Below are 25,638 nucleotides of genomic sequence, written 5' to 3'. Positions count from 1 at the left end.
CAGAGACAGGCATAGAATGAGAGGGCAGGAAAGAGGGAAACAGACAGAGTGAGATACAGGGGTGGGTGGGAAAGAGAGAGAAACAGAGGGAAAGAGAGAGGGAGGGAGGGAAAGAGACAGAGATAGGAAACAGAGACAGAATGGGAGGGAGGGAAAAAGGGTGGGAGGGAGAGAAAGAGACAGAAAGAAGAGATAAATGATATTACAAAAGTTTTTCTTTTTTATTGTTGCTAAATGTAATATTTCAAAAACAGAAAAAAACCTAAGGGGCATAAATGTCCATTTATCACAGTTTTCTTAGAACAATTAGCTGAACTGTGCCTTGTTTATCATTAATTTAGGTAATAAAACCTCATTATTCGGGTTAAATTGCAGTGTTGGCACTTTGCAATAAATAAGTGGTTTTGGGGTTGCAGTTTGAGCACTTGGTCTCTAAAAGGTTCACCATCACTGCCCTAGGCGATCTGTTGATTTTGCAGGAGTCCACTCAATCATCTATTATAACCGAACTTTTCCTTACATTCTGAACTACAATCTACAGTTATAGCTGAGTGTAGGATGAAGTCTACTAGCTAATTTATATATAGTTGTATGAACTCAGAATCATGGATAACTTGTGCAAATTTTGGTTAGCTAAGCATGTTACATAAACATAATAATATTTGCTTCAGTAAGCAGTAAAGAATCTAAAAATCTTCACTAGGTTTTCAGTTGGTTTTTTTATTGTACCCAACCAGTTATATCATTTTAGCTGGCATCAGAGGTTAACAGATTAACAGAGTTGGAAGGGACTTGTAGGTCATCTAGTCCAACCCCCTGCCCAAGCAGGAGACCCTACACCATTTCTGACAAATGGCAGTCCAATCTCTTCTTGAAAGTCTCAAGTGATGAAACTCCCACAACTTCTGAAGACAAGATGTTCCATTGGTTGATTGTTCTCACTGTCAGAAAATTTCTCCTTATTTCTAGGTTGAATCTCTCCTTGATCAGTTTCCATCCATTCCTTCTCTGGCCTTCAGAGAAGGCCTTGAAAAATAGCTTGATCCCATTCATCTCTGCGGCAGCCCCTTAAATATTGGAACACTATCATGTTTCCCCTTCTCTTCACTAGACTAGCCATGCCCAGTTCCTGTAACCGTTCTTCATATGTTCTGACCTCCAGTCCCCTAATCATCCTGGTTGTTGTTCTCTGCACTTTTTCTAGAGTCTCAACATCTTTTTTATATTGTGGTGACCAAAACTGGATGCAGTATTCTAGGTATGGTCTAAGGCTTTATAGTGTGGTATTAGTACTTCAGTTGATCTTGATTGTATCCCTCTTTTAATGCAAGTTAGGATTGCATTGGCTATTGTGGTTGCTGCCACACACTGCTGACTCATATTTAACTGGTTGTCCACTAAGCCTTCAAGATCCCCCTCACAGTTACTCACAGTTACTGCCTTGATTCATCCACTTTATATGTATACTTTTGATTTTTCTTGCCTAAGTGTAAAACTTTACTTTTCTCTACATTGAATTGCATTTTGTTAGGTAGGGCCCAGTGTTCAAGTCTGTCAAGATCCATCTGGATCTTGAGCCTATCATCTATGGCGGGGTCTGCAACACTCAGAGCCATTTGAACCCGTTCCCCACAGAAAACACTTGGAGCCACAAAACCTGGGTGGGCATGGCCAACTCAACGTCACTCCCACCCAGTCACATGACCTCCACCCCCAGCCACACCTACCCAGGTTTTGTGGCTTCCGGTGTTTTCTGTGGGAAATGGGTCTCTCTCCCTCTCCCCCCTCCCTCTCATTTGTTTTTCTTTCTCTTTCTTCCTCTCTCTCCCTTCTCTCTCATTTGTTTCCCTCTCTTTTCCCTCTCATTCTCTCATTTTTCTCTCACTTCTCTCTCATTTGTTTCTTTTTCCTCTCATTCTCTCCCTCCATAATTTTCTCATTTCTTTCTTTTTCTTCCCTTTTCTCTTATTTCTCTTTCTCTCCCTCTCATTTGCTTTTCTTTTTCCCCTCCTTCCTTTTTTTCTCCCCTTTTCTCATTTGTTTGCCTCCTTTCCTTCTTTCTCTCCCTCCAGCTTTCTCTTATTTCCTTATCCCTCTCTCTCCCCTTCTTTCTCTCATTTGTTTCTCTTTCCTCTCTCTCATTCTCTCCCTTATCATCTCATTTCTTTTTCTCCCCTTTTCTCTCTCACCTCTCTCGCACCCGCGCACAAGCGGTATACCCTCCTGGGCTGGGATCACAGTGGTGGCGGCGACGACTTCTCCTGCTGCCGCCACTGCGTGCTCGGGTGAGCAACCAGCCACTCTGTGCAGGAGAGCTGGAGCTCTTCCTTCCCTGCGTCCAGAGGTGGCAGCTGCTCCTCCCCGTTCCCCTCATTTCTGAGCCAACACCAAGGGGTTGCGGCTGGAATTGCAAAAAGCAGCCGGAGAAAATGTGCATAGAAAATGCTAGGTGCGCTTCAGCTGCGTGGCTCTGCAAAAAGGCTGGTGTCTTCTCGGGGTGGAGAGCAAGTCGCGTGACAGGGTCGGGCCAGTGTCTCAGGGCGGAGAGCAGGTCGCACGACCAGATCAGCAGGGAGCTGCAGGAGAGGGATCAAAGAGCCACATGCGGCCCTGGAGCCACGGGTTGCTGACACCCAATCTAGGTCCTTAACTGTTCCTGCTAGCTTAGTATCATCCACAAATTTGTTAAGTTCATGTAGATGTAGACTCATTAAGGACTACACATTTGAGTACAGTTTGTCAGCCAGTTACAAATTCATCTGGTGGTGATACTATCTATCCCACTTTTTTCTAGCTTACCAAGAAGTAGGTTTGGTCTACTTTGTCAAATGCCTTTTTGAAGTCTATTATGCCAACAGTATTTCGCTGATCTACTAATTTAGTCACTACGTTGTTCTTGGGCCCTGGCTGTGGGATACAGCCCCATCCTAACAGCCTAGATGCTTGGTTGGATAATGCCTTGGTGCTATGTTACGTAGAGTGACATAAAAGTGAGATGGTTTGAAAAGGCCCTGAAAACTATTCTATTCTACTTTGTCAAATGGCTTTTTGAAGTCTAAGTATATTATGCCAACAGTATTTTGCTGATCTACTAATTTAGTCACTACGTTGTTCTTGGGCCCTGGCTGTGGGATACAGCCCCATCCTAACAGCCTAGATGCTTGGTTGGATAATGCCTTGGTGCTATGTTACGTAGAGTGACATAAAAGTGAGATGGTTTGAAAAGGCCCTGAAAACTATTCTATTCTAACAGTCCTGGACCCATAGTATGATTGTTGGATGATAATTGCTTATTTCATGCATTTCAATTATTAGAATTTTGTTGGATCAATTGATTGCTGTGAATAGGCCTAAGTCCTAGTAATTGAGACAGTATGCAAAACTGATAAATATTTAATATTTCAAAGACGTTTGCAATTACATTTAGGAGAGAGACAATATTTTATTTCTGAGAGGCTAGAATCAGTATCATGCAAGTGGATTTTTGCATACTTCCATTTCACTCTTGAAGGAAAATAGATTCTAATTTATTTTCACTGCAGGAAAAAAACCCTAGTAAATAGGGAGTCGATCGAAGCTTTGTTTTGTCAAAAATCACACAAGGGCATATATTTGATTTTTTTAAAGGGAAAAGCAGAAGGAAAACTATTTCAATAACTATTGGGCTATTTGAAAAAAATCAATATGTATAGCATTTGACAACAGTCTCATATGCAGTTCATTTTTAAGACTGAAACTCCTATAATCTCTGATGATACTGCATAGTGGGAATCTTGCTACCTGAAAAGAAAAAAGTAGCTGAGAGTGCTGTAAAATTGTCCTTAAATACTTTTTTTTTCATCTAATCTGGGATCAAGTATCCAATGTTACTATTAATACAGTTTAGTTGAAGAATGTTTAAACTCTAGCTTTCCCTAGTAAATATTGTATGATCTACTCTTTGACATTTTTTGTTCTGGAAGTTGTGTTTTCTAATTTATAGTGTGTTCTTAACTTATGACTGTTATCCTTATATATTTGTAGGGTGCAATTACATTTTTTTGAATTCTCATGTTAAGTTTGCCTAAAATAAAAACTTACATTATTTTAATATTTCAAAGAATCAAGTTATTGGCTACATTCAAACTATTCATATTTCTGAATTTTTTAGAAATTAATGAGATAGTTCAAACAAAATTAATGTGAATGATTTAACTGCTATCTTGTTGGTTAGCAAAAATCATCCTAATACTTTTGGGAACTAATTACTAGAATGTTAGATAAGTTGTCTCATTGTATAACACCTTTTATACCATCCACATAGCATTTTGGGGGGGCTACTTCACCCAAATGAAAAAGTGCCTTTCAATAGCAGCCACCTTTTCAATATCAATGTGTGTATTGTCAGTATATAACCTTTGTACTCCTTTATGTCTTATAGCACTGCTGAATAATAGTTGTACAGGCTAAGCTTGCATTTCTCATTAAATATAAATACAGCATGTCTTTAAGTGTTAGTAGTCACCATAAAGTATTCTATACTTTTTAGAAATTAAAATGAAGGCATACTTTTGTCTTAAAGTGATCCAATCTATATTTTCCTTTAAAACTTGTGATTCTGGATATGACTTTCAAAGTCATTGAAGATATTATTTTGTTCTATTTTGACTATTACGTTAGTCATGTATCCTCTGCTGGTGCCACCAATCAAAACTGAAACACTATCTTTTTAGGGTAGTGAAGGCAAGAGTATTGTCAAACTGATTTTGCTGTTATTCAATTAGTGTAAGCCTAAAGTGCTTGTATTTAAAATGGTAACATTTCAAAAGCCCTAATTAAAAGCAGCATTTGAATTATAAACAAGAAGCAAGTGTATGCCCTTCTAGGATCTATTTTTGAAAAAGCTCATATTTAGATTATTTTCATGAGTTATTTATAAATGGGTCAGAAGTAGCAAAACAGCAACATGAGTTCTTGCCATTATTAAAAGGAAAGTAGTTGAGATACAAGTTTTCTACTACAGCAAATGTCACAATTTTACTAATGGTCAGGTATTATTTTCTCATCATTCATTTAGTATTTTCTAATCATCTGAAAATATCAATGAAAATACAAATACAGTGATCAAGACAATTCTAGGCAGATTTTTAAAGACATCTTCCTGTGCTCTGGATCATTCTACATCAAGCACTATTTTGTGATAAACCAAAAATCACTTCTGCAATTTCTTTAACTGTGACAATTTGGGATTAGAAGAAAATCCCCAAAATACAAGCAAAACTTACCACATAACTTGCTAAATTATAGACAGTATTTTCTGACAACAGTTTCGGTGCCTGATTTTGAAACACCTTTAGTCTTATTTTACAAAGAACTTCGGGCCTCAAGGAAAGTACTTGAACCAAATGTAAGAACAAGTTCATGTCAGTTTTTGAAAAATGTTCCAGGCAAAGTGATTAATTTTCTATTTGTAGCATTTTTTCTATTTCTTTGTCCCAGTTGTCATCTTGCTTTTCTGATTCTGTAACTACTTCATATTCTTGAAGTTCTTGTTGTAGTTCTTTTTCCCAATCTGCAGTTTCTTCTAAATGGAAATAAAGCATATCCTTAACTTTAAGGACTGTAAAATACTCAACTTGTAATTTTGTGTTTATATACTCTTATAATTGAATGCACAAAACATTTTAAGACCAAAAAAGGTCAAATGAGAGCTTAAACAAATACCTTTTTATGGATTTTTTACTAGCAAAACCATATTATTAGAATATGAAGAATAATTATTTTTACCATCCACTGTAGTTGTTTCCTTTTTCTCATCATCAAGCACAAGTTGTTCAATCTCTTTTCTCAAATCTTCCTGATTCAGATTGCATGCATCAAATGCATCACTTACAAATTCAGATACACCTGGACTAGTAGAAATCTCTTCATCATCCTTTAATATAATTTAAAAGAAGGACTATTTTAAGAATATAAGCCAACTTTATTAAACGATTTATACTATTCATTTGTTATAATGCATGGGTGTCAAAGTTGCGGCATTACATTGCTGTCACATGACATATGACATTTTTTCCCTTTGCAGAGTTAGGGTGGGAGTGGCCTCGTGATGCATCTGGCCTGCGGCCCGCCAATTTGACACCCGTTATAAGGAATGAGAAAACACTGAAGTTACAGATACAGGATATCTAAACCAAGAAAACACTTGTAGTTTCTAGCAATTCAATTAATAACTATATATCTATGTTATAATAGCAGATTACAAGAATACAGATATCTATCTGATCCCAACGTTTTTAGAATTCTTCTTCTAGCATGTCATCTCTGTTCTCTTGCAAGAAAAAATGCACTGTGCATTGATGAAAGTATTACTGCTACTAACTACTGTGCATCCTTAGATTTTGTAGCCTAAGAAAACATAACTTGGGTAGAACAATCATCAAAGAAAAATGCCTTAAATAGGCAGCTTTAAGCAAACTCTTAACTAAAAGAGTTTTTACTGTTAGTCCTTTTTAAATTCCAATTCAGACTTTTATTTCAGCCATTTCTTTTACTTTCTAGTTTTCTTAGAGATAAACACTTTGTGGAGCAATTAGAAAATAGCTTGGATTTGGGAAGTTCTAAAATCTTTGCTGTAAGTGCATACCTTAATCAACACTATAATGTAAGTTTACCTCTTGATGTTTCAGCTGAGATTTGATTGCAACAGGTGGCATCTTTGGCCTCCCAGTATCTAGAGGAAAAATAGATACAGTAAAATTCTGAAGGTATTTTCTAGTAATGTCTGATGTTTTAAAGCATGTGAATGACTCTATAGGCATTGATACCAAGCTGTGATTTATTGCTACTGCATGTATAGATAGCAAGCCTGTACTTCTGTGTTTTCTTCTCTTCTTCCTTTATCAAAGGAATATTTGTTTTGTTTGCAGTCTGTAATAAAAGGGTAGCTTGTCTTTGTTACTGATTTGATATCCTGGTTTCTTAATGGTGGTGTTAACAAGGCATATTTTTTCAGATTTGAATGAGGCACAAAGTATACAGGTAATCTTCGACTTACAAGAGTTCACTTAGTAACCGTTCAAAGTTACAATGACACTGGAAAAAATGACATGACCGTTTTTCACACTTAAGACCATTGCAGCATCCCCATGGTCACATGATTTACATTCAAATGCTTGACAACTGATTCACCTTTATGATAGTTGCAGTGTCCTGGGGTCATATTACAAACTTCTAACAAGCAAAGGCAATGGGGAAGCCAGATTCACTTAAGAGTCATGTTATTAATTTAAAAACTGCAGGGATTCACTTAACAAATGTGACAAGGAAGGTTGTAAAATGGGGCAAAACTCACTTAATAAATGAGCCCTATAGGAACATAAATATTGGACTCAATAGCTGTCATAAGTCGAGAACTATGTATAGTTTGTTATAAAGCACAATCAAGCTTAAAATAACCTCTCTTGACATACAAAAAGTGGAAAAAGGAATGGAAGAGCAGGATGGGAGTTTTCTGGGGTTTATAGAAGGGGTAACAGGCCTTCTGAACTAGGTCTACACTTTCAGCTGTCCTTAAATAATGAAAATAAATGTAATAAATATCAATTATGTCTGCAGGATTACACTGCACATCCACAAACAGAGACAATAATGTAGTTCCTCACTAACCTGACATTTGGCCCTGAAAATGAGGTTGTTGATCTGGCTCTGTGCTGTCAAAACCCTGTCATGCCTAATCAATGTAGTGTTTCAGACTTTTAAAGCTGCAAAATAGGCAGAAATGGCTACAAAGGCAACAGGATAATCTATTATCTTTAGTTTCAGAGTAGGGGCTTCATAGTTAGTAAAAGGAACTAACATGCATACCATGAATAATGGAACTATACAGAAGAAGTGTAAAAACCCTGTGCAGAAGTGTTTTTTAATTTTTTAAAAAATTCTTAACTCAAGATGTAATACATTTACATGGATTTAATAATTATATATGCAAAGTAAGATTTTGAAATGAGTTAAACATATCTTCTTTTTAGACCATAACTATGGCACTACATCATTGTATATACTGTATCAGTTTCAGTTTCAATTTTAGCTACAGAAGGAAGTTGAACTTTTTTATAACCAATCAAATAAACCTTTTTGATTGGTTTTTTGCTTGTGCAAAAAACTTGGTTTTCTCCCAGGTATCTAAGGAATATTTCATATGAAATTGAAGGTGTAAGAAGCTTCAATTTAAAAAAATATTCAAATGTTTAAATGTTTGTTTAAAGCAATAGCTACCTGTTAACTGCCTATCCTCTTCACTGCCATTCTTTTCTTTTCTCACTGCTTGTTGTGCAGCCAGTGCTGTAAGTTGTGCAGACTGTTTAATAAGGGAGACGCGGTAAAAATAATTCCTCCAGAACACCTCTTCCTTTACACTGAGGACAGCACACATGTTTTTGTTAGTCAGTAGTTACTTTATAACACTGGGTATACAGATTTTATGTATTAGGATTTGCCTTAATCGCCTGTCAATATTTTTGCATGGCGTGGTTTTGGGCATGCAGTCTGAGAGCCACATTTTATCCAATTGGTTTTTATAGTTCATATATTTGTATGTAAAGTGGATGGGAAAATATAAACAATGTTGTTCCACTCTCTCTCTCCTTCCCTCCCCCCCCCCCTCTCATATATATGCAATAACTCTCACCTAAGGTCTCTATAGAGTTGTGATGTGCTACTTTCTGGACATCAATAAGGGAACAGATTAGCCAGTGCCCTAGGATTTCCCATCAAAAATACAGTAAGATCTCAATGTAAGAGATCCCTTTTAGTATACTGGATGCCATGGACAAACTTTATATCCTGATATCCAAGTCTATTACATTCAAAGTTATCCAGATAAATAAGATGTATACCAACTTATGCAAATTTTGTCCATTTATATCATTTTTGTCAATGTATATTATTTCCATAGTGAGAAATAGTAACAATATCTGATAAAGAAAGCCTTTAAAGAAAATCAGCTTTCATAATTTTAAATGATTTGACTCTAGCCTTGAAGAGATAATCACACATTAAATATCAAGGCTTATTTTAATTGGAAAAAATAAACAAATAGTAATAATTTGTAGCTTTTAAGCTAAGTGACATTCTTGATAGCTAAGTGATTAGGAATACCTTATCAAATATAGGTAGATCACTCACTGTTTTGGAACAAGATCAAATCTCATTCTATTCAGAAGCTCATCTTCTTGAAGCATCACCATGGCTACTGGATACATCTGATCAAAGTCAAAATTAAATTGAACCCCTGCTGGTGGATCACGCAGAAAGTTTCTTCTATCCTTTGTAAAATAAAATGTGGTCAACAGAGGTTGAATGCTGTTATTTACCTTGGAAAAAAATATTTCTCAAGATGTTATTTTGAGAAATGAATTACATCATAACAGAGTTATTAATTATGACTACTCTTATTCTTATTAGAGCTTTTTAGAAGTTATTACATATCTGAATATCTAGAATCCTGCCTTAGGTAACAAACATGTACATTTTCAAGACATTAATTTCTTATGCTAGGAATGGGAAGCTTATGGTTGCTGATTTCCCCACCCCCCTCCTGACTCAAAAGATAAAAAGCAAAAAACCTGCCACATACTGCTGATAAGGCCAGTATTTGTTGCTGAATTGTTTCTTCTTCATTGCTGTCTACCCATGGAGGCATAGCTGTTTCTGTGAGCAAAAAGGAATATTTATATAATTGCATTCAGTCCTAAGAGACCACTGAACAACTGGCATCTTCAAGTAAGAAAAGCCTCTTGCTAAGGTACATCAGAAGCTCAAACCAGTAATACTATTAAGCAGCAAACTAGATTATGTTTATTAAACTTAATTCATAAATCAATGGTGAATTCCATATATCTAGGGGTAAGAAGGCAGCATTTTTTTTCTTTTGTCCCACAGGAGATTATCTGATTCACCCTGGAAGGCCACAATGAGAGGAAAATTGTAAAATTGTGCCATATAACCAACCCATATATTTCTAAAACAGAATGGTTGGGCATATACATGAAGATCATATACTGTACACATTTTATTTTGAAGAAAAGCTATATAATTCTTGCAGCATTTTGATGTTTCCTAAGAACAAATAATGGCTTCAGTCCCAATACATGTACAAGATTTCTGCATTTAATTCCTGTCAATTTTGCTAATTGGAGAAGCATGGATATGAATGTCTTATCCTGGACCAGGCATACTACCTATAATCTGATTAAAACTTTTTTTCGTAATGAACCTGAATTGCAAGATCTCCAGTGAGAAGTATAATCCAGTCAATTTTCTTTTGCTGACTGTATTCATTTTTATCAAGTGGCTGAAACCTTTAAGTTAGAACCCCAGAATATTTGTTTATCAGAGCCAATGCAATATACCAGGTGGTTTATTAATTAGGACCAACAAAATTCATATCCATGGATTGGATGTCTCCCACACACATGCACACATTTTCATCCAGACTGTTCTGAAAACAGAATTGAAGTTGGGGAGATTGTATAAGTTTGCTTTAATTAATTATAGGAAGAACATAACATAAATATGCTATTAAATAACTTTACTATACAAGGTTATTGTTTCATGTTAAGTTGCAAGATAAAAGCTTTTACTTTCATAAAAAATAATTTGTTGCACAAGTAAGGAATGTACTACTTTGCAATTTGTAAGTATATAAATATTGTTTTTTCGTGTTTTACTTTGTTATATCATCTTATACAATGCAATTTTATATTTTATATGAAACTCAACCTTATTTTTTTAAAAATCAGCTATTTTCACATGTTGTTCCATTGAATATCTTGCAAGTGGCTTTTGCTTGTGTGTTGGGAAACATCCTGCCACATTTCCTAGTCCAATCTACAAGCTTTTTAATATGATGATGATGATTATTGTAGCCAATTCAAAAAATACCTGATTTTTTGGTGTGTTGCTGTTGAACAAATTTTTCTTGTTCCTTTTGAAAGTCTCCTATAATTGTCTACAACAAAAAGTAAATATGAAAAAAATTAGATGAGCATTTCAAAAATACATTGTAACACAATGTGGACAGTTTATATATAAAAAAGTTGACAACCATTCTTTATGTAGCCTGCAGGAGAAAGTGGTGAAAAAAACTAAAGCTGTGTAAGATTTATATATTTCAATGGTACCCCAAAACAAGTAAAAAAAATAAAGGGATTTCTGACTATATAGAATGTGCTTGCGTGCTGCATGTGTTTTCCTTTCCCCTTAAAATTCCAGCATTCACCATTTTTTATTCTACTCACGTAAAAATTTAAAGTCTTGAGAAAAAAAGAAATAACTAATATTACTACTCTAAAGAGGTGGTCCAAGTTCAAACAGAGTTTTTAGCATAAAAATATAAAAAGTGATCTTGCTGCATTTCCCCATCATACTTTTAAGCCACACAAAGCACCTTCAATCTAAAATAGTAGCTACTAAAAACAAATAGGGTACAACATATGTTTCTTTTAATGAATCTTGAAAATAAATTTTTCCCCTTTGCAGATTCTTACACTAATCAAATCTGTGCTACTGTCAATAATATTTGCAATGGCATTCTAATTCAATATTTTTCCACATTCAGATTATTATATCTTAATTTAACAAATAAGTTCTTTGCTGGTAACCGTTATATTTCTTCTTCATCTAAACCTGAAAATCAGCCCAAAAGCAGCTAATTAGGATTCAAGTATTTCTGGTGTGTTTGTTCAATACAGTAGAACCTCTGGTCAGGAACATAATTCATTCCATAAGTTTGGTCGCAAACCGATTTGGTCATGACCTGAATCTAATTTTGGAAATTTGGCACTTACTTAAAAAAAGGGCGAGGAAAGGGAAATCAGCCATGAAAAGAAAAAGTGAATTCTTTGTTCGGAACCCAATTTGATCTTGGTCAGAAGTGTTCTTGATCAGAGGTTCTACTGTATATGGTCATGTAAATTGGGCCACATTCTTGGCTTACTTGATATAAAATATTCTGTATTCTATAGAAACTCAATAGAGTACATGCAATTGAATAAGCATAATATCTAAAAGGACTTCATTCTTTTATTCAGTCTGAATGATCTATACAATGAAATTACAAGTGGTCTTCAACTTACAACTATTCCTTTAGTGACCATTTGAAATTGCAACAGCATTGAAAAAAGTGAATATGACCAGACCTCACACTTACAACCATCACAGTATTCCCACAGTCATGTGATCAAAATTGAGCACTTGGCAAACAGCATGTTTTTATGATAGTTGCAGCATCCCAGGATCACATGATCACCATCTGCAACTTTGCCAGTCAACTTCCGACAAGTAAGTTAATAGGGGACACCAGATTTGCTTAAGAACCACAATTCACTTAACAACAGCAGTGATTCTTATAATCATAGCAAAAAAGCCTATATTAGGTTGACTCACTTAACTGCCTTGTTTAGCAACAGAAATTGCACCAATTGTGTCATAAGTCAAGGACTATCTGTATATACATTTTAATTGCTACCAAACGTATCTATATAACTAATACAAACTTGTAAGATGAGTAGCATAAAGACAAGAGTTTGTCCTTAGGGATAAAGCTAGTGACTAATTCCATAAAGCCTCTTTTGAAACCCAACTCTGTTTAAGTGACTACATGGACATAATCATATTGTTTTCTTTAAGTGGTTTGCCATTGCTTTCTTCCTGGAGATTTCTCAACTTTCTACTCTTAACCTAGAGACTTAAACTTTCATGGTAATGTCCCATCTAAATATTTTCCTGCTTAGAATCTGTGCCTGGGTGCTGTCATCTGCCAAAACTGTGAAATCAAAAGCCTTCAAAATGACTTAAAGCAGGTTAATAAAAATACCAGTTTTATAGGCAATTATTTACAATAAAAGTACCTTATCAATTATATTTTCTATTTTTCCTTCTTCAACAGACTTCTTTATAGTTTGTGCTGTTTCAGCAACTGATTCAGATATCTTCTTTGTAGCTGTTGTAGCAAAGCTGACGATATAACCTTTTAGAGATAAGACATCATTTAAACTCAGAATACTTTCCTTCCTGTACTTCAGAAACTAATTGCTAATATCAATGAAGAATATGGGAATTTATTCATATATCTCTGCTAGATATCTGAATTTTATATCTAGCAGATATAAAACATGCAGCATAATTAATGCACAATAATCAGGAGTAAGGAAACTCACAGAAGCACGTTTCCACGCAGTCTAGAGTTTATCAGTTTCATTGATAACATGGTGCATAAATCAGCATATCAACAACTTGACTTTAAATAATTTGCTATTACTTCAGGAAGAAGTACTCTGGATGTAGGTGCCTGGTATAGAATATTACAACATGAGATATTCTTGAACTAACTTACATTGAGAAAGTGACTGTATTTTGATTTCTTTGTTGGACAACCTTGGATATAAAACTAACATTTCTCAAGATAAAATAAAGTAGTATGACAAATCCAAGATACTGTACATGATAAATTCACTGAACTCAGTAACAAAAAATCTAAATTGTACTAAGTTTATTTATTTTGTTCATCTACCAACAAAACAAGGCTTTGAAAACTAGAATTTCAGTCATCCTATTTAAATAATAGTGTAACCTGTAATCTACAATTTGTTTAAAAAATTGATACACACAAACTATAAGTTGTTGGAAATCTCTTAGGCCTAGAGATTAAGAGATTTCCTACTGATAGGAGGGCTATGCTTCAGAAGCTTCAAACTAAGCTTGACGATGGCCAGGCTGCTGACCTGGAATGTTAATGGACTTAATTCCCCACAAAAAAGAAAGGTTTTCTATTATTTGAAACAGCATAAAAATGATGTAATTTGCCTTCAGGAGACGCATATTAAGTCTAGTGATCAAAATTTTTTGGACAATTGGAAATTGGGACAATGTTTTGTAGCCTCAGCTCCTGAAAAAAAGAATGGTTTGGTGCTGTAAAGTTAAGGCTTTATGGATTAAAATATGGTGGATAATGCAGAAGAAGATTCTTAAAAGAAAAATTAAATTTGCTCCCCAATTTTTTCTATTGGGCATAGTACCTGACTGCACTGTTGCTGAAACTAAATTAATATTGTATATGATTACAGCAGCTAGACTGCTGATAGCACAATATTGGAAGAAAGCAGAATTATGCTCTATAGAAGAATGGATACTTAAGGTAGCAAATCTTGCCGAAATGGATAAAATTTCTGTATACCTAAAAGATCACTCTTACGATAAGTATACTATAGATTGGTATCCCTGGATTGATTTTGTAAAATTAAGGTACGGTTCAAAGGAAGTGTTTATGGGATTTGGTTGAGAAATGCTTTATAAATATGTAGTAATGGTTTTGGAAAGGAGGTTATGATGGTTTTTCTCCTTCTTTGTCTTTTTTGTATTATCTTGTTCTTATTCTGATATATGCATATTATTATTGGGATATTTGTTTTTCAGATTTGCTGGTAACTATGCTTCTGACTCTATCTGGGAAGTCAGGGGTCAGGGGTTGGGTTAGGGAGGGGAAATGGGGGGGTGGGTGGGGGGAAGGGGAGGGGAGGGAGAAAATGTTACTCCTAATAAGATAACCTGTATATGTCTGTTACATAAATAAATAAATGTTAAATTAAAAAAAAACAACTATAAGTTGTTAACTGTTAACCTAATTCTGGATTTTTCCTTATTCCAAAAACTCATTTGCTGTATATAAGCTTTAGTTTCAGTATTCATTGTTGCTGTCATCACCAACACACATTTTAAAACATAGATTTTCATAGTAATATGGAATCGAGTGTGTTGCTTTTTCATGTGGTTTAGAAACCAAATACAAAGGATATTACAACATCCCTGAAGAAGTTCTTGCATGTTTTATACATTAGCATAATACCAATGAAGAAGATAACAGCTCTCAAAAGAAACCAGCATGGCTGCATAAAGAATTCTGATAAATTGGAAGACTTTTTGTCTTTCAAACAAGATTGGTTTTTTTTTTTAAGTGTATGGCACCTGTTAGCCAGGGATCACTGAGATGGCTGGCTGCCTCTGTGAAAGGAATTTTTGGGGGCGGTTTTATCTTTACCCTCAGGCAAACCGGGGAGGCTCCTTTCTTGTCCCTTGCAGTTTATTCACTCAGGGAATCGAACCACCGAGCTATTCAAACAAGTTAAAAAATGTGGAAAGAGGGCACATAACTAAGGCAGAAATCAGCAAGCAGCCTGAACTTGCAAAGATGAAGTGAGGAAAGCTAAGGCTCAAAATGAACTGTGACAAGTAAAAAAAAAAAAACAGCTTCTTTCAACATATAACAAACAAGAAAAAAGTCAAGGAAACATTCTTAAGGTTCTTAAGGAACTGGTAGATGTGATCTCAGAACCACTGAACTATATATTTCAAAGATCTGGGGAACTACAGAGGACTGGAAAAGAGCTGGTGGTGTTCTCATCTTCAAAAAATAAGAAAATGAACCTAGGACACTAGATATATCAGCCTTACCTCAACACCTGGGAAGATTCCGAAAAAGATAATCAAGCAATGAATCAGCAAACACCTAAAGGCAAATGGATCATAACCAAAAGCCAACATGGGTTTGTCAAAAAAAGATCATGCCAGACAAATCTTATTGCATTATTTGACAAAGTGACAAAATTAGTAGACCAGAGGAATGCTGTGGATATAATTTACTTGGACTTCAATAAGTCATTTGATAAAGTAGACCAGAAACTTACTTGATAAGATAGAAAAATGTGGATTAGACAGCATCATCTCCAGAAGGATTTGTAAGTGGCTGATAAACTGCAATCAACATATAATCCTCAATGGAATTGCTTCTACATGGAGGGAAATATGCAGTGGGGTACCCCAAGGTTCTATTTTAGGCCTAGTACTCTTCAGCATCTTCATCAATGATTTGGATGAAGGGACAGATAGGGAACTCATCATATTTGCAGACAACACCAAGCTAGCAGGAATAGCAAACACTCCAGGCAATAGGCTTAAGATACAGAAGGATCTTGACAGACTTGAACATTGGGCGTGATCTAACACAATGAAATTCATTGGTGAAAAAAGAAAGATTCTACATCGAGGCAAGAAAAACCAAATGCACAGGTATAATGTAGATGGTACTTGGCTCAATAGTGGTAATTGTAAGAGGGATCTTGGAGTCCTAGTGGACAATCACCTAAATATTAAGCAGCAGTGTGCTGCAGCTGCCAAAAAAGCCAACACAGTTCTAGGCTACATTAACAGAGGGATAGAATCAAGATCACCTGAACTAAGATTGCACTTGGAATACTGAATAGAGTTTTGGTACCCACGATGTAAAAAATGTTGAGACTAGAAAGTGGGTAGAGAAGAGCAAAAAGATGATTAGAGGACTAATATATAAACATATAAAGAACAGTTGCTGGAATTGAGTATGTCTAGTTTAATGAAAAGAAGGACTAGGGGTGACATTATAGCAGTGTTCCAATATCTTGGGATGCCACAAAGAAGTGGGAGTCAAGCCATTCTCCAAAACACCTGAAGGCAGGGAAAGAAGCAATGGGTAGAAACTTAATCAAGGAGAGAAACAACCTGGAACTAAGAATAAATTTCCTGACAGAACAATTAATCAGTGGAACAACTTGCCTCCAGAAGTTGTGAATAGCTCCAACACTGGAAGTTTTTAAAAAGAGAATGGACAACCATTTGTCTGAAATGGTATAGGGTTTCCTGCCTGAGCAGGGGATTGTACTAGAAGACCTCCAAGGTCCCTTCCACTCTATTATTTCCCACAATTGCAACCCAAAGTACATTTAACTGAAATTAATGCAATTTTCACTGAGTAAATGGAATAGTCAAACATTCTTATTTACATGGGAATAAGTGTCAGTGAAGCTAAACAGGCACAGCTTATGCTTATTGCAACTTTATTAAATTTGTATGCTCCCTGACTCCCAACAACTCTGGGCAGCACACAAGTTCAATAAATGAATAAACCAATCTTTTGACGACCGCAGGAAGGTCTTAATATCTCTTGCTGCCATTTAGCGGTCGTCCGGATTTCTGGTGCCCTAAAGAGAGGGAGCTGAGGAAACAATGTATATAAAAGATTATTTGTAGGATCTGCGCTAGCGCAGCCTGTAAGCACAATAATAATAAGCAGAGCATTGGGGGGGGGGGGGGGGATCTTGGCCACGGGATTTCGTGGAACAAGACACTCACTGCCAAGCCCCTTGGCCTGATTAAACAGCGGATCCGTGTCCGGCCCCCCTTTCAGTCCCTCCTCTTCGTAGCGCGGCGGTGGCGCGTCTCTTTCAGGGATCTCTTTTCCGCCAGTTTCTGCTTCCCCTTTGGGAGGAGACGGCTTTCCTTCTTCTTCCGCCCAATTCATCCCCAACCAGCCACTCAAGCCGCGCAACATCTTAAAAGATTCGCGTCGCTCCCCAAAACAGCCCAACTGTGTCAAACTTTCCCTTCAACGGTGTTCTGGGTCTCAGGAGCGTCGGGCCCAGATTGCTGGGAAGGCAGCCTTTGTTTCCGGAAGAGAGAGACAGCCCGCCTGTCGCGTCATCCCAGTACGTCATCAGCGGAACCAGGGATCTCGGCTTTTCAACGGCTGCGCGCGTTCTGCTTCGAATGAGCGCCCCCTATGGTCCCTCTATTAAATCTGGGCAAGGCACACCGCTGAGAGTAGTATTGTTTTTAAATGATAAGTAATAAATCCACTACTGTTTGTACAGAGTCAATACATCTGTCCAATACATCTTGCTTGCAAGGGATTGCAGTCTACCGTGATTGGTGTAATATATTCACCCTGTTCACCTACAAATATATTTTCTCATATTAATTGTGGTAAATACAAACAAATAATTAAAGTTCATTTGAAATAATTCCAAGGGAACTCTCAGGTGCTTTTTTTTTCTTCTTCAAAAGGCAACTGGACTGTTCCTTGAGGAAAAACAAAACCTTTCGTTTCTAATCCAGCAAACTTCGTCAGTTTCAGAAACATCATCAACCCCCATGAGTTGATGAAGTTTCCTAGAAAAAACAGTCCAGGTGCCTTTTGCAGAAAAAGCACATTTGAGACAACTGTGATCCAGATAACAGAGAATCTCCACAGACATAATTCCAAGGGACTTTGCCATTCTGGAAGAAGACGATCAAAGAAAAATCCATAACAAGGAATAATCCCATATGCAATTAAAACTCTTAATTTAAGAGTCAGATTTTATAGAAAGAAAATTGAATGTAAAATAAGCATTGCCAGCTAAAATTAAATTACTTCCATGAATTATTTTGAAATAGTCAAGTGGATTGTATCTAAATGGATGCAGACGAGATATAGGCTCCATTAATCAAGCTTCAAGTCTATGGATTTAATGGATGCTCTCAGACAGCTTTTTTGGGAGACTTACAGAAGTGGTTAGTCACTGCTTTTCTGGGACATTTTTTACTTCTGGTTTAAACCTGTAGCCTTGGTGATCTCTAGTAGGATCAACAATTAATGATTATAATTATCTAGCTTTTTGAAAGCAATTGATGTCCATTAAAGTAACCTCTATAATGAATTTCTTGGCCATTACTTTTGAATAAAATGCATAGGAACTAATCGTAATTGTTTAAATTACTCTCTGGGATTAACAGTAAAATGTGTTTTTTTTAAAAAAATATAAGTACTTGCAGAAGACTAAATCTACATAAATAAAATGCTCCAATATGGATTTTGCTGTTAATAAGCAGTCTATTGTCCTGGCAGGTGTTTCTCAGAAATGTTCATTTTTTAAATAGGAATGATGCAAAACTTTTCCAAAGGATTGTTGGCAAATAAATCTGAAATATCTGTCAAAGTACAAGTGCAATATATATATTAGGTACATAGTACATATGATTGCATTTGATTTGTTGATAATGATTTCCTTATAAATAAATTAGGTCCACAAAGTATCTTAAACCAGGAGCGGGGACCAGGCTCAGCAGTCTCAATGTTTACATTGACTTCAGTCAGCATGACTTCAGCAATCCCAGATACATAAAAAGCATTGCTATTCTTACTCTGGGCAAGATTATCCCATGTGACTGTATATATACCGGTAGTCCTCAATTTACAACCACAATTGAGCTCAAAATTTCTGTTGTTAAGTGAGATGTTTGCTAAGTGAGTTGTGCTCCATTTTACCACCTTTTTTGCTACAATTGTCTATGAAAAGTCTCAATCATCCAGGTAATGGTTGTCCCAAAAGTGCTTTTTTAAAGAGGCAACTGGACTTCCTTGTTCTTGCCCTGATGGATTTGTTCTCCTATGTTCTGCCATGCATTTATGAAGTGGTTGTTTTGTTTCCCCAATGGACAGATCTCATAGAAAAAGATATATTATACTAATATATTATACTAATATATAGACAGACCTGCACATTGGGGAAACCAAACAACCACTTCATAAACGCATGGCACAACATAGGAGCACAAACCCATCAGGACAAGGTTCAGCAGTCTATCTGCATTTCAAAGACACGGGCCACTCTTTTGAAGAAAGCAAAGCCCACATTTTGGATAGAGAGGACTGCTGGTTTGAAAGAAGCATCAAAGAGTCCAACTATGTCAAAATTGAACAGCCCTCTCTTAACAAAAGGGATAAATAAGGCTTACTGTCATTTGAAAGTCAATGGATCTGAAAATTATTCTTAGCCATTATTTTTTATTTAAAAAATTGAAATAATGTACAACTACTCTGAAGGACTGATAGACCAATAAAATTGTAAAATAATCTATGAGAATTAATTATACAAACAAATGTAATTTCATATTAGATTTTGATATTTGACAATTATGTCAGAATAAGCTAAAATGCAGGTGGTTCAGTCTGCCTTGCAATCATACAACTGCTCTACTCATTACTAAAAAATAGCAACTCCACCTTAAGTTCTAGCAGTTCCTTAGAGAGTAAAATACAGATAGTACTCAACTCACGACCACAATTGAACCCAACATTTATGTTGTTAAATGAGAAATTTGTTAAGCGAGTTTGGTCCATTTTATGACTTATCTTGCCACATTTGTTAGGTGGATCACTGCAGTTCTTAAATTAGTAACAAGGTGGTAAAGTGAATCTGGTTTCCCCATTGACTTTGCTTGTTAGAAGGTCATAAAAGGGGATCACATGACTCCACAACACTGCAACCATCATAAACTTGAGTTGGTTGTCAAGCATCCAATTGTAAATCACATAACCATGGGCATGCTGCCCATGGTTATGTGAAAAATGTCACTTATTTTAGTGCCATTGTAACTTTGAATGGTCACTAAATGAACTGTTGTAAGTCTATAGTCATCTTCTTCTAACTACACCAACTAGTGTAATGGTTTGAAGTTTATTTTATTTAAAGAGCGGATGGTGGCACAGTGGTTAGAATGCACTACTGCAGGCTACTTCTGCTGCCTACCAGCTGCCTGCAATTTGGCAGTTTGAATCTCACCGGCTCAAGGTTGACTCAGTCTTCCATCCTTCCAAGGTTGGTAAAATTGTTGGGGGCAATATGCTGACTCTGTAAACTGCTTAGAGAGGGCTGGAAAGCACTGTGAAACTGTATATATAAGTCTAAATGCTATTGCTAGTTTGTTGGGTTGTAAACTATAAAGCATTTCCTAGGAAATAAGATGTATAAAGCTTAATAAAAGAAGACCCAAAGTTATGGCAAAATAGAGGTGGAGGATTAATAAAAAGGGGACAAAGAAGGTATAAAAACTCTCACTCACTTGGCATTATGCTTAACACAGAAATCCAACTGTGATGTTTTAAATCATTTCATAATGAAAATCTTTTATCAGCTCAATATCTATCACACAGTTGTTTAAAGGAATGTTTTTTTCAAAATATTTTGTCCTTTTCTAGTTTATGAGATGATTTATCATACTGTCCCATGAGTCAGTTTGTAGATCAGTCTTGAATGGATTCAACAAACAAAATCTTTCTTAAACAGAAATGATTTAGACCAGGAGTGTCAAATTGGATTTCATTGAGGGCCGCATCAGGGTTGTGTTTCACGTCGAGGGTCCCAGGAGGCATGGTTGGGGGAGGGGGCATGGCCAACTCGATGTCACTCATTGTGGCTCTGTTTTCAGCCACGACGGCCTCCTGCAGCCCTCTGTCAGCCAAAACGGACCCCGAGGAGGCCACATGCGGCCCGTCCATTTTCAGCCGCAGCGACTCCCCGGGCTCCATTTTTGCTGGTAGAGCAGTGCAGGAGGCCGTTGCGGCTGAAAATGGAGCCTCAACGAGTGACATTGAGCTGACTATTCCCCCTCTCCCAGCCATGCACCACAGGTTGGTCCTTTGCTGTTTCCAGGGCAGCTCCCCGGGCCAGATCTAAGCACCTTGAATTTGACCACCTGATTTAGACCTTTGACCATGGAAAACCCACATATATACTGTAAGAACCCTCCAGTGTTAATCTCCAGTAATGGATATTGAAAGATATACTTCCTCAGAGATTGGATGTAATATATGCCTAGAAGCAATTAACAACCTTTTCCATCTTGAGTTTATGTTATTTAGTTTTCAAGCTGTTGATTTGTGCAACCAATATTGTATCTTTTAGAAAAATCCTCACAGTTTAATTACCAATAGTGTTGAAGTGCTTCCTCTGATCTCTGTACTCAGTCTCACAAGATGACCTCTTGTTCTAATATTATGGTGGTTTTTCGCTCACTTTCCTTACATTATATGCAAGTGCATAAAACTTTATCACATTCTGTCATGCTTCCAAGCTAAAACCGTATGTATGTATGTATGTATGTATGTATGTATGTATGTATGTATGTATGTATATCTTCCTTGGATGGGAATACTAGTCCCTTTGCTATTTCTTGCTCCATGCACATGACCAAGGGTGGATTTGAAGAACCCCTGCATCTAAGTCTATATAGTGCTATCTTGGTAGTGCTTGTTAATTGGTTATAGGAGGCACGATGATTACCAAAAATGATAAGTATCAAGCAATTTTTCCCATAAGGAATAATGCAAATAAATTGAATGTATTCCCAAACTAAAGACAATTCATATTTTAAGGTAATATGTAAAATGATAGTTATTTATCATTATATGAGAAATAAACTTAAAATTAATAAATACTTTGATTAAATAAAAGAGAAACTTTGCTTTACCTGTACTGATGAGAAAAAGTGCAAAAATACATAAAATGACCACAGAAGCTAAAATAAGACTACAAGGGGATGTGTACAGGACAAGGGCTACCACATAATTAACACATCATCTTTGTTTCGGCTGGAAAGGGTAACAAATTACAAGACACAGACAAATTCTAGCTTGAGCATTGAGTACCAAACAAACGACAAGCACTGGGACAAAATTTTCTCGTGAAAATCCATTGAGTACCAAATTCAATGAGTTTCAAAGCAGTTGAGTACCGGGGTACCACTGTAGTTAGTTACTTTTGTTTGCTTTTGCTTGACAGATAAGAAAAATTAGTCATATTCATAATATACAATTCCTTGTTTCCTCAGTAGGTGTCAGCAAATGCAAACATTTCTACCATGCATGAGAAAATGAAAGTCTACTGAAACACTTGCCAGCAGATTGATGATTCAGGAAGCTGGTTAGTAAAGGAGAAGGACAGCCCAGAAGTCCTTACATCCTTGTCCTTACAAACTTAGACTCTCTCTTGGTCTAACTACTTTAAGCTCTCATTTTCATTTTCTACCATCTTTGGCAAATTTACTTTTTTTTGCTGCTGAAGTATCTTTTATATTTCTCTTCTAACCACTTAACAGCTACCAAAACTTCTTTGAGACTACTTGGTGTTTACCATTTCCTAATCCCAAAGAAGAGAGGTATTTGACATTCAGTTTTTCACTTGAACACATGAGTTGTACTTTTTTGCACTTTTCATTTTTGCAATTTCCTATTTTTCCTCATTTAACCCCGGAGATATGCATAACAGCATCTGCCAGACCTTGGAACCTAGGTCCTGGGCCTCATTAGTACTTTAATGAGAGACTTCCATGAAAAATGCAGACTGGGTTAGAAAAAATGTTGAAAAGCTACAAGTCCTTGCTGATTCTGGGAGTTGAAGCCCACAATCTCAAAAGTTGCCGGTGTTGAGAAACTTTGTCATAGATCAAAGCAGTGGTAAATCTCTTTTACATTATTGCCAAGAAAACTAAATCGACCTGAAATAACATGACACAATTTCAATTCAAAGTATGCCATTTGTTTTTGTAAAAAAAACACTGGCTGTTTTAATGTCTTCTTTCTCTTGGCTCAGCCATCCATCCTTTCAGGTGGGTAAAATGAGGACCCAGATTGTTGGGGGAATATGCTGACTCTGTAAACCACTTAGAGAGGGCTGTAAAGCACCGTGAATCAGTATATAAGTCTAAATGCTATTGGTATTTTAGTTGTCTGTCATTTGCAGTTTCTTTTGATGGCAAATAAATATAACTGCATTATACTATAAATAAATGTACTTGTTATTATTTAATTTCTTAAATTAATTCTTAATTTTAGTCATACTGTGCTAAATGCATATTATATGCTATGATAGTTATTTCCTGTGTGAATAAAGATATCTGTATCTAACCTTTTCATTTTTAGGATTCCAGCTCAAGTGATACAGCATATCCATAATTTCCCCATGAAATATATCCTGGTAACTGGTGGTGTCATTTCGGGTATTGGCAAAGGAATTATTGCAAGCAGCATAGGCACCATCCTGAAATCATGTGGCCTCAGAGTAACTGCAATCAAAATAGACCCTTACATTAACATAGATGCTGGAACGTTCTCACCATATGAGCATGGTATTTGTGACACTTTTTTTTTTACAAAATGGAATTCCGGAACATGTATTTTATTAATTTCATTGCCCTTTTATGCACAAATATTTAAATATAAATTTCATTTATTTCAACCTTGTTATAGCTTATTCTACTGCCTGTAGAGAATAAAATCTGATGGTCATGAATGGAATTTTAAAGCCCTTATTTAGAACAGTATTTGAAAATATCCGCCTGCCATAGTCATATGCAGTAGAGAGTTCAGGTGGCAATCATAATCACAAGTTTGTACAATATGTACAAAATAATAATAAATCCCCTAAAAAAATCAAAAGCTCTTTGATTTTCCATAGATCTCATGAAGTTTTGACCATCTCAAAGGATTTGGCATTCATTTTTATTTATAGTTTTGTAGATGAGGTTGTTGATGAGCTATGGTGACACGGTGTTTAGAGTGCAGCATTGGAGGCTACTTCTGCTGACTGCCAGCTGACTGCAATTTGGCAGTTCAAATCTCACCAGGCTCAAGGTTGACTCAGCCTTCCATCCTTTTGAGGTGGGCAAAATGAGGACCCAAATGGTTGGGGGCAATATGCTGACTTTAAACTGCCTAGAGAGGGCTGTAAAGCACTGTAAAGCGGTATATACGTCTAAATGCTATTGCTATTGTAGAAGATAGGGTGCTGATAATGTCCAGTAATACTGAATCCTGATGCAAAGCTTTTTTAGTTTACTGTTATTAATAATAGAATATTAGTAGTTCCTCCTCCTCCTCCCAAATACATAACTGAAAAAATGCAAGAAGCTTTGACAGTCAGAAAGATAGTACAGGCAATACAAATTATAATTCTAAACTTCAGTCTCATGCATCTTATTTGACTGTTTTATGTGATAATGAACATTTGATTTTTCTATGCAACTTAATATTTACTACTATGAAGATCTCTAGAGCTCGAATAATTCAACTTCCTGCCATAGAAGGAATCCTGCAATATCTCAGACAAATGGATGTCTAACTTGGTTTCAAAATTTCCATACATGCAGTACCCAACCATGGTCACCCAGTTGCATTCATGCCTAAAGTGGGGCTAGAACTCAGAGTCTTCAAATTCTAGCCTGGTTCCTTTAACCAAACTAAGTTTATTTCATAAGGTGCAATCTCTCTGATTTCAACCTTTTAGTACTGAAATACAAATTACAATTTATTGTAGAGATGTAAAACATATCTATATGCCTAGAAAAGATTCAGTATAAAAATATAACTAGTGGTAATAATGTAAAATCAAATCTTATGATTTCTTGGTTAATTGGGAAAAATAATTTTCCAATCCAATATATAACTTGATTCTTATAGGAAAAATAGGTGAATTTAGATAATGAAACATTTTAAATGCAGATCTGCATTTAAAAGACACGGGCCACTCTTTTGAAGACAGCAAAGTTCACATTTTGGACAGAGAGGACCGTTTGAAAGAGGGGTCAAAGAGGCCATCTATGTCAAAATTGAACACCCCTCTCTTAATGGAGGGGGAGGGATATGGCTTCATCTATCTCCAATTTACAACACAGTCCTTTCAACAGTTCCAAGAAGGCTCCACACCCATTTGCACTACTCAGATGACCCTGATGACACAGGTAAACCTTCAGGTGGCTTCAATGACTCTTTAAAAGAATACAAATGACCAGCTATCTGCAAGGAGTATAAATCCTTCCATTCCCCACCATCCAGTCAGAACTGAAGAAGCCTCTTGGATGAGAAGTGAAATGTCTTCAAAGAAAAACCAGAAAGTCCAGTTGCCTCTTGAAAAAGCACCTTTGGGACAACCATGACCTAGAAGACTGAGAATCTCTATAGATATTTAAATT

The 25,638-nt window shown here is 36.2% G+C and overlaps 2 protein-coding genes across 5 annotated transcripts in view; one reads left to right on the top strand and one right to left on the bottom strand.

Moving 5' to 3' along the window:
• Positions 1-25,638, top strand: part of CTPS2 (CTP synthase 2) — a 104,409-nt gene that overhangs the window by 4,217 nt on the left and 74,554 nt on the right. The window contains exons 1-2 of one of the 4 annotated variants that reach the window (XM_081948752.1): positions 22,583-22,827; positions 23,591-23,796. In XM_081948752.1, coding sequence (XP_081804878.1) covers positions 23,631-23,796 — 166 coding nt within the window. In that variant the 5' untranslated portion in view covers positions 22,583-22,827; positions 23,591-23,630. The other 3 variants (XM_081948754.1, XM_081948753.1, XM_081948751.1) reach the window with 3 other exon arrangements.
• Positions 3,376-17,540, bottom strand: SYAP1 (synapse associated protein 1). The gene is made up of 9 exons (XM_081948777.1): positions 17,203-17,540; positions 12,891-13,009; positions 10,924-10,990; positions 9,617-9,690; positions 9,166-9,305; positions 8,257-8,396; positions 6,654-6,712; positions 5,767-5,914; positions 3,376-5,563 (listed from the first exon to the last, which is right to left on the bottom strand). The coding sequence occupies exons 1-9, from the start codon at positions 17,399-17,401 to the stop codon at positions 5,436-5,438; spliced, it is 1,074 nt and encodes a 357-aa protein (XP_081804903.1). The 5' UTR covers positions 17,402-17,540; the 3' UTR covers positions 3,376-5,435.

Source organism: Natrix helvetica (genome assembly GCF_964273705.1).
Source record: "Natrix helvetica genome assembly, chromosome: 3".
Taxonomy (NCBI): Eukaryota; Metazoa; Chordata; class Lepidosauria; order Squamata; family Natricidae; genus Natrix; species Natrix helvetica.
Note: the sequence above shows the minus strand (reverse complement) of the source record. Positions and strands in the feature narration are given on the sequence as shown.